At 40.6% G+C, this 19,588-nt stretch overlaps 1 protein-coding gene across 1 annotated transcript in view; it reads left to right on the forward strand.

Annotated features, from left to right (window-relative positions):
- Nucleotides 1–46: 46 nt before the first annotated feature.
- LOC111565969 (protocadherin Fat 3) overlaps nucleotides 47–19,588 on the forward strand; it is a 69,204-nt gene continuing 49,662 nt past the window's right edge. The window contains exons 1-6 of the mRNA XM_035946427.2: nucleotides 47–550; nucleotides 1,393–4,382; nucleotides 4,485–4,619; nucleotides 4,961–5,162; nucleotides 11,339–11,457; nucleotides 12,984–13,182. Of these exons, the coding sequence (XP_035802320.2) occupies nucleotides 1,416–4,382; nucleotides 4,485–4,619; nucleotides 4,961–5,162; nucleotides 11,339–11,457; nucleotides 12,984–13,182 (3,622 nt within the window). The 5' untranslated portion in view covers nucleotides 47–550; nucleotides 1,393–1,415. The remainder of the gene's footprint in view (nucleotides 551–1,392; nucleotides 4,383–4,484; nucleotides 4,620–4,960; nucleotides 5,163–11,338; nucleotides 11,458–12,983; nucleotides 13,183–19,588) is intronic.

The following is a 19,588-nucleotide window of genomic DNA, read 5'->3' on the forward strand; positions in this document are numbered from 1 at the left end:
GCCTGCTCGCCTCCTCCATCCTGCGAGCGCACTGTGGTCCCGCACAAGCGACAACTGATGCTGGCCGCTTCTAAACTTGCATTAAGCGATGTTCTTTGTGCCACATTTCTCTGAACCCTCCTGCAAACGAACAGCTAACTGCTGTAACGTCAGTTTTAGTGTTAATTTTAGCAGATTAAGCCGGGGCAGGCACTCTGCACGCAGGGGTTACACTAGTCAGGTGCATGAAACTGGGGCAATAGCTATTTAGTTTTACGAGGATGGCTGCAGTCTAGTAGACAACTGCCTGTCGGGATATGTTCCAATGAATTCTCTATCGCCATCGACTGTTTTGCGCGTTTTTGGCTCATTGCTGGAGAGAGCATGGAAGAGGATTTACTGTCACTGATTACATCTGTTTCGTCTAGAGGTAGGACACTTTGCTGTGTGTGAGTGAAGTCTGTGCAAATCTGTGCAATGTGAGCGACGGACTGTGGCTACAAAACTACAGATTGATCATTTCTGTGGATTTTGCACGGAGTCGAGCTTCACTGGATGTGCACATGAGACGGTAAGTCCCCAAATCTCCCGGGACAGTGTCTGTTGATGTGAGTCGTTGAATTTGGACAGCCTTTTTTTTGTTGTTGGTGCATATAATCGATACAGTGTAAGTGGGTTGAAATTCATTATCAGAAGTTATTTTAGTTGCTCATTGGGTTGAATCATAATCTAGAAAAGGCTGGTGTGTAATGCATGGGATGCACGCAGTAGCTTGTCTAATATTTAAAAGCATTTGTAATGAGAAGAAGAGGAAAATCTAGCTTTTTTTAATTTCATACTCCTCTCTTGCAATCATTAAATTAACCTAATGATATATATATTTTATTTTTTGCAAAAAGCTGCATTAAAAAGTATCTGTGCAACTAATTTCTAAAAAGAAGTGTATATTCTGCACAATTTTGTCCCTCAGACCGTGCTTACTCTACTTATATTTTCTCTTCTGTAGATATCACAGCCCTGATAGTCTCTTGTTAAAGTATTGTTTTGTGCCTTTTAGTCAGCTGTTATACTAACAGTGATTGTTGCTGATCCTTGTTAATTTATTTGGATGACATGATATGTTTCACTGAGACTCGCTGTGCAAGTGTGCTGTGGTTTGATGTGGATCATTTAAAGACATGTCATGTCTTCCTTCAGAGCCTTTTGGGTGCAGTATTCTGGTGTTTGAATACAAAATGTTAGTGCATCATAGAATATGCTATCACATCCCAGTAGTGATAATCAGTACCCCTCCAGTGTCTTTGTAACTTTTGTCTCAGTTTTCTATCAAATTTTCAGAATGCACAGTACATGTATAACAAATCACCAACTAAAACCAGGTCTCTCTTTCTTTGTTATTCTCTTCAAAAATAGGGTGACTGGGTGATGGAATAGTGATGAAGCCTAATCGGTGGGGAAAAATGCTTCCTCTACCCTGCTTCTCTCGTCTTTTCCGTTTTATTTTCATCCTCTTCTTCCTCTTCTTCCCCTCAACCGATGTCCAATTCTTGCCAGAAGTTTGGACAGGACAGGCGCAGCTGCTCTTCACCCAGCCTGCCTATAATGCCTCCATCTTCGAGAACTCTGCCGCAAGAACCTATATCGGAAGTGAGGTCAAAATGGGCATCGTTCTCGGGCCACCTCGGTCTTTAGACATCAAATATTCCATCGTGTCTGGAGACAGTGAAGTCATCTTCCAGGCGGAGGAGTATGTAATGGGTGACTTTTGTTTCCTCCGCATATGCACCAATGGGGGCAGTGGTGCCATACTGAACCGGGAAGTACAGGACAATTACACTCTGACGGTTAAGGCGTCTGCCCAAGGAGGTCTAGAGGCCTTAACCACTGTTTATATCAAGGTCTTGGACACAAATGACCTCCGACCTCTCTTTTCCCCGACCTCCTATTCATTCGTTGTGTCTGAAAATGCCCCACTTGGTGCCAGTATAGGACGAGTGACAGCCACAGATGCTGATGTGGGCTCCAATGGCGAGTTTTACTACTTCTTCAAGAACAGAACGGAACTCTTCGCTGTTCATCCGACCAGTGGGGTCATCACTCTGACGGGCCAACCCAGGATGGACAAACAGGACCGATTTGAGCTGGAGGTGCAGGTGGTCGACAGAGGGATGAAACTCTATGGAAACAATGGTATCAGCAGCACCGCCAGACTCATCCTGACTGTGGAGCGGGTTAATGAATTTGCTCCTGTTGTCAATGCAGTCGCTGTTACTCCATCGTGGGATGACATGGACCCAGTTTTTGTCATATTGACTGTGGAGGACAAAGATGAGGGGATATCTGGGGATATAGAGTGGGTGTCCATCATTGAGGGCGACCCCTATGAACAGTTCATGGTTGATCGGTCACCTATTGGGAATGAGTACAGGGTTAAAACAACAGATTTGCCCAACTGGGATACATTTCCCTATGGTTGCAATTTAACTTTCCAGGCTAAAGACAGGGGTATACCTCCTAAGTTTTCTAACACTCAAGTTGTTCAGCTGTTAGTTACAAAGCCAGACCCTGTGTTGGCCAGTTTTGAGAAAGATGTTTATGTAGTCAAGCTGAGTGAAATCGCTCCCCCAGGCACAATTGTAGAGGTGGTGAAAATCTCCCCAGCTCCACTGAGTGTCAATTACAGCTTCAGCAGCCTCTCAGATCCAATGTACTTTGATATAAACCCTTTGACTGGAGTTATTATGACCACAAGGCAGCTGACAAGGATATCACAGAATTTCATGGTGATGGAGGTAATAGATATTATCAGTCAGCAGCAAGCACAGGTCCAAATTACCATAGTGGATGCTAATGACAACTCTCCAGTGTTCAACAGGCCATCCTATAATATTGCAATCAATGAGAGCTTGCCTGTAGGTACTGTTGTTCTCGTAGTTTCTGCTGTGGATGAGGATAAAGGAGAGAATGGGTATGTAACTCACACAATCAGCGGTGAGCAGTCTCTTCCATTTGCTATAGACCAGGACACAGGAGAAGTGAGGATCACAAACGATGTGGATTTTGAGTCATCAGATGATATCTATACTTTTGCAGTGCGGGCATCTGATTGGGGTTCACCCTACAGAAGGGAGACTGAGGTTAATATCACTATCCGTGTGATAAATATCAATGACAACCGGCCTCTTTTTGAGAAGGTTTCTTGCAGAGGGATGATAAGCCGTGATTTCCCTGTCAACCAGACTATTGTTACCTTGTCAGCTATAGACATGGATGAGCTAGGAATGGTGCAGTATAAAATACTATCTGGAAATGAGTTAGACTATTTTAACTTAAATCCAGAATCTGGGGCTTTGTCACTGAAGCAGTCATTAGCAGCGGATAATTTAAAAAATGGGATATTTACCCTGAAAATAGTTGCAACAGATGGAGAGATGTACTCAGATCCTACATTTGTGAATGTTTCGGTGGTGAGGGGTAGAATACCAAACAGGGGCTTTACCTGCAAGGACACCAGGGTAGCGCAGTTATTGGCAGAAAAAATGGTCTCCAAAGCGTCTGCTATGGCTAGACCAAGACTGGATGAGCGTTACTCAGACCTTCTCTCTATGAACAAACAGGCTCCACAATTTGAGGCCTTGCCTACAAGTATTCTAGTGAGAGAAGACCTGGATGTTGGTGCCAGTGTTTTTCAGGTGCGAGCTCGAGACGGTGACACGGGCTTCAATGGTCGTGTTCTGTTTTCTATTTCTGATGGTAACAAAGACAGCTGCTTCAATATCAACATGGAGAGTGGGCTGATAACTGTCCTGCAGCCACTTGACCGTGAGCGAATGGATCGTTACTTCCTAAATATCACCATCTATGATCAGGGCATTCCTCAGATGTCCATTTGGAGACTACTGACTGTGATCATCGAGGATGCAAATGACAACGACCCCCAGTTTTATCAGGACGGCTTCTCTGCCCTTGTTTCAGAAAACTCAGCCATTGGTATGGAAGTTATTACTATCACTGCATTTGACAGAGACATGGGTCAGAATGGACAGCTGTCCTACGTAATGATAACCAGCGTCCCTCAGTTTGGTATAGACAGTGAAACTGGAAGTGTGTTTGTTGCGAGCCACCTGGACAGAGAAACATCCCCGCTGTTCATGTTGAAGATTGAAGTGAGAGACAAGGCTGAAAGAGGCACTCGGAGATCATCAGTGACCACTCTGAGGATAATATTGGAGGATGTCAATGATTGTTCTCCAGCTTTCATCCCAGGCAGCTATAGCGCTCGAGTGCTAGAGGACATCCCACCAGGAGCTGTGATTACGTGGGTGCAGGCTCAGGACCCAGACATCGGACTTGGTGGACAAGTCAGATACTCTTTGGTTAATGACTTCAACGGCACTTTTGAAGTAGGTGATGTCACTGTTTGTACTGTCTATACTCTTGAATGTGTTCATCCTCTTTTTCCTGACAGTTTGTGATGATTGTTTCTGATGTGATGCTTTGTACAGATTGATGCAGTGAGTGGAGCATTGAGAATTAGGAGGGAGCTGGACTTTGAGAAACAGCCATTTTTCAACCTGACATTACTTGCTGAGGACAGAGGAGTACCCAGGCTGTATAGTCAGACATTTGTGGAAGTAGAGGTACGCAACACACAAATACACAAACTTTCATCTAAATTATTTCTAATGATCAATATCTTCAATTATTAATTACTAATGATAGCTTTTTTGGTTCATTTCATGCTTACAATTACTAATATTTATCCCCTTACTGTAATTCTACAGATAGGATTACATCAGTGACAGTATTTATATCAGCCAACAATGAAATATAAAGACCAGATGCACTTGCATAGCCATGAAAGCATTTTAATCATGTGGACATACATGGCTGCTGATGATAATCACAGACTACAGATGCTACATGCACCGTCACACCATGTTTCTGTCTAAATTAAAGTGAGTCCATTGCATTTCTTCAGGTGGTGGATGTCAATGAGAATTTGTATGCACCCTACTTCCCTGACTTTGCTGTGAGAGGCTCAGTGAAGGAGAACTCTCGTGTAGGAACAAGTGTCCTGACAGTCAGCGCTAAGGATGATGACAAGGGACGAGATGGCATGTTGAGGTACTCTGTCCGAGGAGGCAGCGGACTGGGCGCTTTCACCATTGACGAAGACACAGGTGTGACACAAGATCAATTTTGAAGCCTCTTTATGTAAAGTGAAAATTCAATAATGTGCAGCTCCACACTTCGAATATAAATGACACGCTGAGTGGCCAATTACTGCATATTGTAGGAAATTTTGCGATTTTGTGCGCCATTGATGATGACTTTCACATATATGCACATGTTGGCCAGCTCTGGGTTTTGTTTTGTTTGTGCCACTGTCTCAGTGTGGCTTTGCATTGCAAGTGCTACGTGGAAAGCATCACCAGTTGACAGTGTGGCTGAGCGAATGTGAATATGTGTATTAGAGGGAGAGAGGTGAAGAGAGTGTGAGGTATAGTCACAGTCACTGTGTTGATGGGGCCTCACGCGGGAGCTGTGTACTGGGAGATCATTACTGTAATGAGGGCAGCATGGCAGCTTCACTGGCTGGGCCTCAGGCCGCTCAGTACAACTGATCCAGTGCGGTGTAGATAACATTGATCAAGGCTCCCCCTCACAGCAGCCCCGTCCTTTCTGAGTATGGAGGAATCACTGTGACTTATTTAAGCAGGACTGACCCAAAATAAGTAAGCAGTCTGCAATTGCCCTGTAGTGGGAAACTACAGCTGAAAACATGTTGATCCAAAAAAGAAGCTGTGACTCACTTACGCAGAGATAAAATGAATCAAATACTCAATATGAAAATAGGACAGTTCATATTATCCCCTACTGGGTCATGTAGAGGATGAAAGGCTAACCATGAATATTATTAGCAAGTTAGAGACTAATTAAATGAGATACAAACTGAAGGTTTTCTGACACATTTCATTCAAGTAATCTGAAAATACTCAAATGATATTACTAACAAATGCACAAAACATGTAGATCACCCCAAACAAAAGTTTCACGAAATTAAAAAAACCTGTAATATATTAACATAAGCACATAGTTAAAATCTTGCCATTTGCTGTGTTTCCATCAGGAACATGGGAGTCCTGCGGGCACAGAGATATTAGTTTATGATAGCATAGGAGACCCTCCCATTTATAGCCTCGCTGTCAATGAAATTTCCAGGGGAACTGAAATGGGTGTGAGTGAGAGCTCTTGCTTTCCCATCAAGGCTCGTTGCAGCCTGTCTCTGTCTGTGATGCTGAAACTTTCAAACCGAACACCCAGAGAAATACTGTGTGTGTCTCTCTCCAAGGTGCTGAAATGCTCATGCTCTCTTCCCTACACGGTACTCCACAATGAATAGTACTTATTATAAAACACCAATGGTAAGTCTTACCACTGTCAGGTCCTGCATTGTGCATAAGCAAGCAAGGATGAGAATTGTGGGAATTTTTTGGGCTCAAGGCAGAAGCCACTATTTATTTTTTAAAAGGAAATAGTCTCTGGTATGTCACTGTTCTGCCAGCTGACAGTCTCCAAGTCTCTGCTGAAATCTAGCCAACTAAACCACCTCATTGCAATGTATTGCACTAGTTTTGACTTACTCAGGGCTTTGTATAATATTTTGCGACTATTTTATTGACATTTCCTCCACTCTGTACTGACTATTGAAATTACTGATGCAGTCAATTTTACTTATGTTTTATTAACTGGCTACCAGAGAGTATGTTTTTATGATTTTTTTTTTTGTCTTTCTTCTTCATACTGGACAATATTAATATCTTTGGCTGCTGTGTTTCTAGTAATCACTGTTTTTATATTGCATTTAGTGCAACCCACATTTTCATTTTGACTTATAAGATAGATTTTCTTACAGCATTGATGGTGAATATCCACATATTTTTTAAAAGTAATAATGTTGTTGCTCAAATAAAAAATTTCATTTTTTTTTTTTTAGGAAAATCTACTTGTCACTGTCTAATGAAGTACTGGCAAAGTAGCAATGCTATACAGCAGGAATAAGTGATAATAATGACATACAGCATTATAACAAATAGGCAGAGAAAAGAACCTAACTTGTGACTAAACGTGCAAAAAGCTTTACTTAAAATGTGTAATCTAGTAATATTCACTTCAAAATATGTACATATTACTACTGATATTTTTGAATTTGCATTGGATATTTAAACCCAAGTTTGTTCCTAGTAATTGCATAAGTACAGCAATATGTGCATATCGCCACAGTTTGGCAACTAGTAAACTAATCAGTTTTCTCTTGAATTTAGCAGTATAGTGACCAGTGTCTAAAAATAAGTAGCAGTAGTAGTTAATTTTAGCTACTAGAGTTCATTTTTGCTCTCATTATGTTGAACGACTGACAACATTTCTCTTCTGGCCTTTCTCTTCACCTCTTGTTGAGTTGGTTGATACTGTAAATTACTTGCACTGGAGGCCTGTATTGACCTTTAACTAGGCTAATTAGTATTGACTGTAGTTGAGAGGGAAGCAGATTGACTGACAGACAGTTCTTTCCCTCAACTTGCTCGTCTATATATATACACATATACGCATATATACAGTACAGATATAAATAAATATAAATACACCCTCATTTACAGGCTGTATATACTGTACTCACAGACAAAGCAATGTTACAGTATGTGGACAGATCCCTATGGTCCTCTGTAATAGTGTTTTGTGGTATTATTCACTTCTGTATTAAAACCTCAGTAAGGAGCATCACAGCCAGTGAGAACGTTTATTGAGTGCAGATTTTCCAGGGGAAATCAGACTGCTTGTTAGAGCAGAAAGTGAAGGGAGAGGGGAGTGGAAGTGAAGCGAAGAGAGGAAGGAAGAGGATGCAGGGGAGTCTGGAGGACATAAAAAGTGTCAGAAGAAAATACTGCTTTCTTCCTTCCAAGCCTTTATATATTATATATATATATATATACACACTGTATATAAATGCTGTTTTGGTGAGTTTTTAACTTTCATGTGAAACGCCAATGCCGTTTCTGAATCAGATCCGAAAGTACAGTAAGAACATGGCAAGTTTTGGCATATCAGTGTTTTACTTTATCTTGTAGAGTGGAAGTCCATGTTGTCAGGCGTGGACAGAGTAGCCCCGCTCTGTCCTCACACCATGCATTTAGCTGCCACGTTGAGTAGCTCTACTCTGGCTGCTTGTCAATCTGTGGCTCTTAGTGCCAAAACTAAGCATGTGAAGAGCGAGTGAGACAGACAGCAAGAAAAAGTGAAAGAGACAGAGAGAAAGAATGAGGAATCCATTTTGTTTAGCCTATCTTAGCTTATGCACTATCTGCCCCCTTTGTAAATTAGCCCTTTGATGTATCATGTGTAGCCCATGACACCCCCACTGTCTGTCATATCTGCTGTTCATGAATGCCCCCTTTCTTCCCTCCCCCCACATTTGATATTTAGATGTTTAAGATGACTCAGTCATATGTGGGTGGAAAGTACAGGGGCTATTTATCAAAAAAGAAGTAGGATCTTCTCTGGCTTACATCCTTAGCTCTCCTGCACTTTGAACAAAAAATTGGTATTCTTGTCATTGGTTAGGGGGAAAGCAAGCCCTGCAATTTCTCATTGGACAGCTGTCAGAAGCCGCTGCCCCTCTATTAGTGGGCTCGCAAGCTCCAGGATTTGTCACAGTCAGGATAAAGCATTCTTTAACTTACAGGCGTACAGTTTTAAAAAGCAGTTCTTCTGTTTTTTCATTTTTTTCCCCACACAAGTTAATAGGCTATGTTTTTTGATGTCTTCTTTCATGACAAACACAGAGCTATTCAGTTGTGTCTCAAGAGAAAACGACATTGTCATCAAAACTGGGACTGATTATTCGATACAGTGGCAGACATGTAGACATGACGGATGGATGTAAACCCGGCCATACTGTGAATTTCTAGATTATAAAATGTGCTGTGACCCTTCAATTTTGTTGTGTTCGCTCTTTGAAGTGTGTTATTTATGGTGAGAATGGATGCTGTCGAGTCAGATTTATATTGAATTCACTGAATAGTGCCTGTCGGTCTTAAAGTTCAAAGAGCTTTTGAAACAGCCAGCTCTGTTTTCCTTGTCTCTCTGTCGAGCATCTCTGACAGAGATGAGATGTGGTTTGAAAAGGACATGGTCAAGGACGACAGGGCAAGGATGTGTTTCAGCAAACACTTTTACTATGCATTGTGCGTGCCGTGGGCAGCTGCTTAGTCATAATCTCACACAATCGCTGGCTGGTGATATCACCACACCTCTAGTTGCCGATTTGTATGCGTGTACCTGGGCTTGTGGCTGAATGGAAGGTCGAGTTAGGCAACACTAGACATCTGCTGCGTGACAGTCATTTCTATAGAGATATATCTTTTATTTTTACCTATTCAGAAAGCAGTATTGACGTCAATCTTGATCGCAAATTTTTTGCTCAGAGGATTTTCTCTGAACTTATTCTGTTTGGATCATATCTTGCTAAAAGAAAGTGCTGTTAATAGGTTGGCTGAGCAAAGAATCACGAATCGAGAGTGGCATTGAGTATGTTTACCCCAGGGATGTGGTGTCTGGGCTCAACAGTCTTAGCCCGTTGTGCATCCTGTAGTTACAGATATCAGCCTTTATTTGCTAGTTTTGGTTGAATTAAAGGATGAATGATTTAGTTTTGTTTTTGCACCACCTGTCCAGAGAAACACAGCTATTGTTAAAATGTTTTACCTTAATGCTCTGACTTAAAGTGCATCCAGACACTGTTGTTACTACTTTGCCTATTAGTAACACAACAGTTATTTTTCCAGTGTAGCAACATGTTTGATGTTGTAGAGTTTGCAGCACGATATTCTGTAACTACAAGCCACCCAACAAACACGAAATACATCTCTTAACTGATCAGTAAATTAGTTGTAAACTATTAAATTCTGTAGCTATTCTGACAATAAATTGATGATTTTTGTAAAGAAAAAGTCTAAATTCTCTGATTCCAGCTTCTTAAATGTGAATATTTTCTGGTTTCTTACATCCTCAGTAACAGAAAACTAAATACACTAGTGAGATTGCAACCATTTTTTTGAACAATGAAAAAGTATGATAGCAATGTTTAGTTAACATTAAAAGAAACAAAGTAAATATTCTCTGGCTCTGTCCAGTCTGAGCTCCGTCTAGAATCTGGTTGGGGTTAATTATAAGCTGACCTAAGCACCGATGCTCAGCACAGACTCTGGAAACTTTGACGAACACTTCGTCTTATCTCTCTCTGCTTTTCTTCAGCAGAGTTGAAATAACAGATTCATATGATTCTGGGAATAGCTGTCTCCTATAAGTACCCTGATTTAACAGGAAACTGGAGATCTGATGAAAGTTTGTGTGCATTGAGCTGAAACGCATCAACTGCTCGCTTGTCTGTTATGATCAGTTCAGAGTATTTATTCCTAGATGACTTGTGTTAGTTTCTCTGTAAAGAAATGATATCATATATACACTGGCGTGTTTTCATTTTAACTCTAGATTTGCTTGTATAAATAAACTGTGCGACACTTGTGACCTTGCACGACTGTACTTCACTCCTCTTGGCAATGTATAGACATGGCACAAATGAACTCTAAAACCTGGACTGTGAACTGATGCATGAGTGTTTGTGTCATTTTTCCAGTGTTTACACAGACAGTCCTGCATGACTGATTTGGAGAAAAAATAAAAAATAAAATCGGGCGCCTATGTGTCAGCCATTGTGAACGTTCTCTTTGTCCCTCAAGAGGTCACCAAAGCTGTCAGCTACTCATCTTCCTTAAGGCCACTAAACACACGCCAGTCAGTGTGTGTGAGCGTTTTGGTGTCTGTGTAGGCGTGTGCGTGTGGGTGTGCGTGTGTGTGTCGTTATTGGCGTAGGGCAGTTCAGGGTACATTTAGCACTAAGCAAATAGCAGTGGGAGCAGTTTGGTCAGCTGTGATTAGCTGTAGAGAAGCTGAAACATTGAAGGTGACTACAGCGGCACCACTAATGCCTGTGAATGTCACTGAAGCCAGGACACAAAGTTTAGTCTAAATTTGTGTCTCTGCCTTTAGAAACTTAGCATTCAAGCCTTTCCCCATGAGACCCTTTAAGGATATATTCTACTGATAACACCTCGGCCCCGTCACACACACACACACACACACACACACACACACACACACACACACACACACACACACACACACACACACACACACACACACACACACACACACACAAATACACACACACACACCTAAGAGATATGTATTCTTACCCCCAAGTAGCAACTGCATTAATCTTTTTTCTATTCTTCTACAGGGGTGATTTACACTGCTGGTATCCTGGACTGTGAGACCAAAGATTCCTACTGGCTTAGTGTCTTTGCCACAGATAGAGGGGTTGCACCCCTGTCAGCTTCTATTGAAGTATTCATCCAGGTAGCTGCCAATGTTCACATTGTACTGTGCATGCATAAGTGGTCTCATAAAAAGAAAATGTCTTCATTTTTGCAGATAGAGATAGAGGCATAAGCATGAAATTTCCCCAGTTGCGGTTTGCAGTGTTCAAGCATGTGTGCTTCAGGTTGGTGTTGTTTTTAATAGAAACTCATCAGTGGGAGTTTAATTAATACAACAACGTCATGCTTGATCAAAGTCAAATTTAGATACAGTCTTTTTTGTCAACAGGTAAATTACAGGCAGAGAATTTGACTCAAGTGAATGAGCCCAAATCATAGTAGCAGTATTTAGACTGAAACCAGCGACTCAATGTTGAATTATTAAATAACCTTTGCATACCTGCTTACACCAAATGGTGTGAGCATCAGCTTCTGAGCCATCATGCTCTGCAAAGGAGCTTCTGTTGACTCAGTGATATTGTTTGTTACTTAAAATCTGATTTTGATGGAGTATTCCCAACTTAATGTCACATTTATTCCCTCCACATCCACATTTTATTTTAAAATGCTTCAGCTTTAAGTCTTCTCGGCATTTACTGTATATTTGATACTGCATTTGCTTTTTTTGCTTTCAGATATGCAACTTATAAAAGAATGATGACATTGTATGAAGCAGTTCAGCTTCCTTGCTTGTATCTATCACTGATAAATGCTTACAGCTTGTCAACATGTAACTACAGGCTAATTTGATGTTTTCATTCATTCTTATGGATCATTGCATCCCAAGTAACAATCTGGCACCAAACACTACCTGTGTTACTCTCCGAAATGGTAATTGTGCTCAGTCTGTAAGCAACAGATGCACTCAATGGGAATTCTCCGTTTCAGCTTCTTCCATTTTATGTGGCACTAAATAAGCCACTGTCTAAACACTGAAATACAAACATCAGTGCTACACCATTGCTCTCCCTTTTTCTTGGGGGGGGGGGACAAGCAGCCTTTTCTGGCTTCAGGATATTCACGTGTGGTGGTGTGATTGCTTCACTCCTGGCCTCTTCATCACAGACAAAAGTGGGGGAGATTAATCAGGCGCAGGTGCTTCTCATTCACCGGCTGAAACGTCTTGGCTCTGTGTGCCTCCCAGCGAAAGCTCAATCAACGCTCTGTTTGCCATAAATATTGGAGATTTATGGTGTTAGAAGGGAAATTAATTCGCAGTTCATTTACAGTGTGACATCTATGACATTTCCTCGTAAATACATTTCCATTTTGTGATTGATAGCAGATCAACCCACACCTAGTCTCTATCGATTACCGAAGATACTAAAATCTGCAGGTAGAGTTGCCTCACGACGACAAAATATTCCTGTTACGTGCCCATTTTGCAGGGTTTTGTTTTATCAGCACACCTATTGCCAATTCAGATTCAGCTCAGATATAGCTGAGAGTTAAAATAGATATGAACAACAATGCGTATCCCAAGTCCCTTATCCAGCTCTTGCCTTTTCTCCCTCTCTCCCTCCGTCTGTCTCACTTCTTTTATTGTCTTGCCTCTTTCCTTCTCAGGTAGAAGATGTGAACGATAATGCTCCCCTCACCTCTGATCCTATCTACCACCCAGTAATCATGGAGAACTCTCCAAAGGACGTGTCAGTCATCCGTATCCAGGCTCAGGACCCTGACCTCACTGCCACGTCTACTCGTCTGAGTTATCGCATTAGTGCTGGCAACCCGCAGAATTTCTTCACTATCAACCCAAAAACAGGTGAGACTCACAGACATGGGAGTTTAAACAATTAAAACCCATTGGTAACATAACTGGTAGTATGTGGTGGGCTAATGGAATAGTTAGAAAATATATTATACAAATAATCTGGGACACTGATGAGCTGCTCAGGAACTTTTGTGGAATTTTACATTAATCAAAGCAGATTTTTAGGGCCTCAAATAGTGTATTTTATTACATTTCATAGTATGTACAGCATAATTTCATGAGTAGAAACATGCTTTTCTCAGAAAGTCTGACAAACATATGAAGTAAAAACCAAAGCTGAAGCTAGAGAAAGGTTTCAGGATTATTTTTTGTACCAGTATTTGAATTATGTTTTTCTATAGATACTACCAACCACCATAAGGGTTTAATGCTACATATGGGATCAAAACGGGATCTTAAACAGCCTGAGCTTGTGAAATGATGCTGAGACAGCCTACAGTTGTGTATTGTTGAGAATTAAAGCGTGACAAATTTAAGTTTCTGAACACTTGTGAAAAATGATACTGTCTCCGATCCATGGGCCATTTTTTACTTTTATGTTTACATGCAAAAATACTCATCATTTTCTGTAAATGGAACCTAACTGTGCTTTTTTTTTATTCATGTATTAGTCAGTAGTTTTTTTTCTTTATCTCGTTGGACTGGCTTTCAAAAATTGGATTAGAAATTCTGAGTGAATTTTTTAAGCGAGCTCTACCAATTTGGCTTTGCACTCCCGTAACAACATCTGACTCACGACGGACAGTTTGAAAAAGCAGATTAAAATAGATACAGCAAAAACAGATTTTTTTTCTTTAGTCTATGAATTCTTTTTTTTTTGTCAAAACTTGCCGCTCAGCACGACTTAATGTTTAGTCAGAGGTGTGTTATTCTGGTCGCAGCTAATAAAGCTTTGAGCTGCTAGCCTCAATCAAAGATGAGAAGTGAGCCACAGAGGTCTGGTAAGCTCTCTTCTTTGAAACTCCTCACCACCCTGGATTTTGTCATTCTCATACTTCATCCTGAGCCCCAACTGACGCTGCCTTAAAAGATAATTGCTTCAGGCAATTTATCAAATTTCACACAGCTCCTCTGAAGCCACAAAAGGCTTTATATATCTATTTTTTTCTTCCACATATGCGCTTGAAGACCTGTAAATAAGATTCTGGTGTGTAAAATCAGAGAAGTTCCCCTTTAAATTTCAGACGCAATGTTGGAACTTTAAAGTCCGCTTCCTGTCTCCTTTTCAGACTTTTTTTTAACGTTTTTCTGTGCATCTGTGGATTTTATGTACCTGCAAAATCTTTTTTCAGACTTTCATCCATTTGAATTTCTCATACTTTTTTTTTTTAACAGGCTCACAAAAGATGATTTACAACAGCAGTCTGTGAACTGAATATCATCTCACGGCATTATGCCTGAATATCATTTCAAACTCTGAAACTTTGTGTAAAAACATAGGTTACTTTTCGAAGTCTGTTTTGATCCCATCCTTTTTACAGTCTTGGTGTGCTAGAAAAATATTCAGAAATCAGGTCTATTTTTTAATTAGTAATCAAGCCATGCTGAGAAAATGTCCACATTTGAAAATTGGAAGAATTGTCACTGTATTTATGCAGGATACAAACATTGTTGAAGAAAGAAAAAAAAAAACCTTCTCTTGTGTTTCGGTTGTTGCTGCCAAGTTTGAAGTCTGGGGATGTCCCCATGCATTCTCGATACAAACTCCGCTTGAAGTTCACATTAAAGAATTATTGAAGAGGTGACATGTTTTATTCAGCTCCAGAGGAAAAAAACATTGTGAAGTCTTTGCTATCTGTGCCCTAGATTAAGTCATGAGTATTTCAATAAACAGCGAAAGGCAAATATGAACACTCCCGCTGTTACAGGAGCCAGTATTCTCAGAGAAATAATAATCAAAAACCGATGGTCTGCATGTAACACACAGCATGTCTGCTGAAGGTAGAAGGAATTCCCTAATAGTATGCTGTTGCATGTTCACTCTGTTTGTAAATCAAAGGGGTGTTTCCATTTATCATCTGCTGCGCCTGTTTGAATATGCTTTTGCGCATTATGGTTATAATATTGACACTGTGTAGGGAAGCGGATAGGCTGAACTAGGGTGAGAAAGCTAATATTGATTCCTGACAGAGGCATGCCGATCCTCACACATTCATTAATATGTAACTGTACCCATCACACATGCTTTCTCACACATATCACTTCTTATCTGCAGTAGTGCCTGTTTTGACGCATCCGTCTAACGTTAGTGCTTTTAATGCAGGTGGAAAATCATTTGTTTTTCAGCAGATCAGAACACACATCCAACAGCTGTAGCTATGAATAATATGTGTCTGTGTGTGAGAGAGAAAGAGACTGTGTGGCAATTAAACAAATTGATCAGTTGGTTACAGCATTGTGTTAGAAAGGGGGCATTTCAGTTGCAATGAGTCGATGAGGGTGACGCCACAACCACGGCACACAGCTGTATAAAAATAATTTTCCCTTTGTGTGTGCGAGACCGTGTGTGTGTGTGTGTGTGTGTGTGTGTAGGGGGATTTTATTTCGGTGGTATCTGTATGTGAGCCACAGGGGAGAGTTTTTAGCCATCTGAGCCCTGCTGTTTGTCTCAGTAAAAGACCCACGACATTTTGTTATCTGCTAGTCATTAATTTTATACAAGGGAACTCATATTGATGACGGTATTTTTCACACTGTGATAAATGAACTTTACAACAATACTGAGTAATTGGTTTTCACTCTTTCAAACCATTTTTTCTCTCAGAGGAAAAACTCCACATTCTACCAGCTTACTGGATCCAATAAATAACACGAGGTTTGTGTCTGGTTTGGATACGCTTTACTGTGCAGTTTTATAAATAGTCCCAAGGTATGAATTTCAATGAATCTTTACCATAATTTTCATTGTATTGTGACTGACAGTGTCAGTCTGTTAGTGTAGTAATAAGACATGCATGAGTGGGATATTTGTTCAGTATAAATCACTTCTGACTGTTTACTCAGTTCAAAACTTTCCATCGACAAAAAGGATTTCATTGGGTAGATGAATAAACAAAATCCAGCTGATTGATTTGTTTTCATAAAGCGTTTGCCAGGAACACTCTGACCTGAACTGCTGCGAAATTTCTTCATGAAGTTTCAAATTGTTTTTCAAAACTGGGTTCGGGGTGGTTCAAAGTGATGCACTTTTCAAGTTCACTCTGGAAATGTCAATTTGATGGGTTTGAGGTAGTGCAACAATTCCCAAAATGTTTTGAAGCACAACTTTGAATGAGTGCAAAGTGTGTAAATGTGCTCTGACAGCTTACAGTGCTGTCTGTTGGTCTCGGAATGTGTGAGTGAAGCCTACCTCCTTTGGGGAGGAAAACAGAGCAGATAAGTGTTGACACGGGGTGTTAGATGGAGCGGCTTCTTGTAAAAGCATGCATGTTTGCAGAGCGCCGTCATGGAGTCGTGGTGGCTGCGTGACCTTTTTTGTTTTTACAGCCCTGTGTTGGATTAAAGGGGTTTTGCTGTACCAGGACACTTTTGATGTAAAATCTCCTGTTGGTCCATAACAATACAGTGTCAGTACAGATTTTGATATCTCAAGTTTGCATTTTCAATGTTGCTCAGCTAGAAAATGTACTAGAGACTATCTTGTGACAGGATCACACCCACTTGCTGTCAACATGCTGATGTTCCAACCCAGGAGTACTCTAGTGATTGCCACATTATCGCATGAGTACTCAGTGAGTACCCAGATCAATACCTACAGATAACAAACCCCTTAAGTGGGGCCCTTTCTACCTAAGGCATGATATGGTGGTCAGGTAATGAGGAAAGGTATGAGCTGTAATGATTTCAGACGTGGCCACTGGACCCTGACATAAATTTTGTGTCTGACTGAAAGTGTGGGAGGGGACTGTTAGATTATTTTTTCTCATGTCACATTAACATGGAATACTGTCCAAGTGCAGATGTGCTGCAAGCTGTACATCATTGATTTTTATCTCACTCGCTCTGTGTTCTGCTGAACAAGCCTCCCCCCTCCAGTCTCTCCCCTACAGCTTGCGACCGCTGCTCTAGATTTACTCCTAATTTGTTTAATTGAAGTTAGCCTGCGTAACAAGCTCAAGGTGACACTGTGATATGGGCAGGCGCGGGAGTGTGGCAGTGTGCGTGTGTGTATATGTGTGTGTGTGTGTGTGTGTGCATGTGCGTGCACATCATAATTTCAGTTTACCCACTGACTGTTGACTGCACAGTGTTTCAAGCATCTAAAATAATCCCACGTTACTGCAATGCCTCATTGCACTGGCACAAAAACATTATCACCATTCAAGCACCTTTACAGTAATCATTCCACATAAAAACTACAAGACACAAAGAAAAATCTATGGCCGTGTATATTATGGCAGTCTTCTAATGACTTCTGTAACTCTGAATGTTCTATGATGGAATCATTGAAATCAGTCAAGAAACAGTCATGTATTTTGATTTTTTCATAGATTTATTAAAGGACTTCTGGAAATATGACAAAATGTGCTGGATCAGAAATATACATACAGCAATGCTAATATATGGTTAAATGACTCTTGGCCATTTTCACCTCAACAACGCACTTTTGGTAGCTTCTTTGACCACTATTCTTGAAAGAATTGGTGCAATTCAACTTCATTTGTTGGCTTACTGGCAAAGCCTTGTTTCTTTATCACAGTCCACAGGTTCTCAATGGGCTTTAAGTCAGGACTTTGGGGATTTTAGTCTAAAACATTCATTTTAGCCTGATTTAGCCATTTCTTTACCACTTTTGATGTGATTTGGGTCATTGTCTTGTCAGAACACCCAACTGCATCCAAGGCTCAAACTTCTGGCTGATTTTAGGTTTTCCTGAAGAATGTGGGGTAAACCTCCTTCTTAATTATTCCATTTACTTTATGTAAAGCATCTGTTCCACTGGCAGCAAATAGTTCCAGAATATAATACTACCACCACCATGCTTCATGGTTGGTTTGGTGGTGTTGGGATTAAAGGCTTCACCTTCTTTCTTCCAAACATATTTATACGTTCACACAGCTGATTTTGGGATCGGTTGCTGCTTTGAAATGGCTCAATGAGACTTTCCTGGTTTGTTCAAGTTAATAATTTGCTTTTTTAAATCTTTGCTGAGCTCCTCAGATTTTACCACAGTAGCATTTGTGGCTGAGTCTGATGAGTGTATCACAGGGCCTGATTTAAATTGGCTCCGAGAAGTCAGCAGCTGTAGTCAATAAATCACTCACGAGAAGGTACGAGACCATACCACTAAGAAAATTTGATCCGTACAACTTTCTACATCTCCAAAAACTGATTCAAGTTGCTGTATGTATATTTTTTACCGATTTTACAGATTTTGTCATATTTCCAGAACACCTATAATAAATCCATGAAAGAGTAAAAATGCATTATTGACATATGTTTCACTATGTATGTATGTTATGTGATGTTGACTGAGTTTCTGCTGTGAATAGACATAAGCATACTACAACAAATTCTTTTTGCTAAACAACAACAAAATAATAATATTTCAGTTTTGAATTTGTGTTTTTTCTGTGTACTTGCACTTGTTTGTTTGCATGGATTGAGGCCAAGACAAATGTGTCCAATTGAATTCGGGTGCTGTTATGAGATGTTGAACAGAATACAAGGACTGTGATCAGCAACATTCATTTACTCTGAAAAACAAAAGTCGATTCACTGGATTGTAAAGGGCTGTATTTGCTTTTGGATGAATGCATTTTTTCCCCCTCTTTTTTTGTGGCCAGTGAGAAAAATGGCTGGGGAGCTTTTGTTTTGTTTTATTTTATGAATAAACCTTGCAGTTGCATAAATCTGTTTCCACAGTTACTTTGTGGAGATAAAATTCAAATCCTTTTAGTGTATATCAGTATATTTTAGGGTCACTGCTTGGTTTAAGGTAATGTTAGTGTATAGGGTAAAAAGGGATAGAGTTGAGATAAATCCTTGAGAAACGAATGTAAGTCGGTGTAATATCCTGTGAAGTGAAGGAAACATGACTGTGTGCAGGGGAGAGGAGGGCCTTTGTAGTTGTACGATGATAGTGAGCCAGCTAGAAAATGACAAAATAAGAAAACACTGAAATCAAAGCGGAGAACAAAAAATGACAGCAGAAAATGGAGCTGTCGTTGCCTCTGATTTCCACTGCAGCCCGCTAGAGTTTGTCATACCTTCTCACCACCAACTAAACAATCTGGCTCGATCAAAGCTATTATCAGTGGCCTCACTCCTTTCTCTCTGTCCCGGTGGCTCGCTGGCCAACCGAATGACCCTCAGCCGTGCAGTACCATATGAACATGTGCCAAATGTGATTGCCTCTGCCAGGGCTGCAGGCTGTAGTTTCTGGAGCAAAATGTTT

Source organism: Amphiprion ocellaris, chromosome 14 (assembly GCF_022539595.1).
Source record: "Amphiprion ocellaris isolate individual 3 ecotype Okinawa chromosome 14, ASM2253959v1, whole genome shotgun sequence".
Classification (NCBI taxonomy): Eukaryota; Metazoa; Chordata; class Actinopteri; family Pomacentridae; genus Amphiprion; species Amphiprion ocellaris.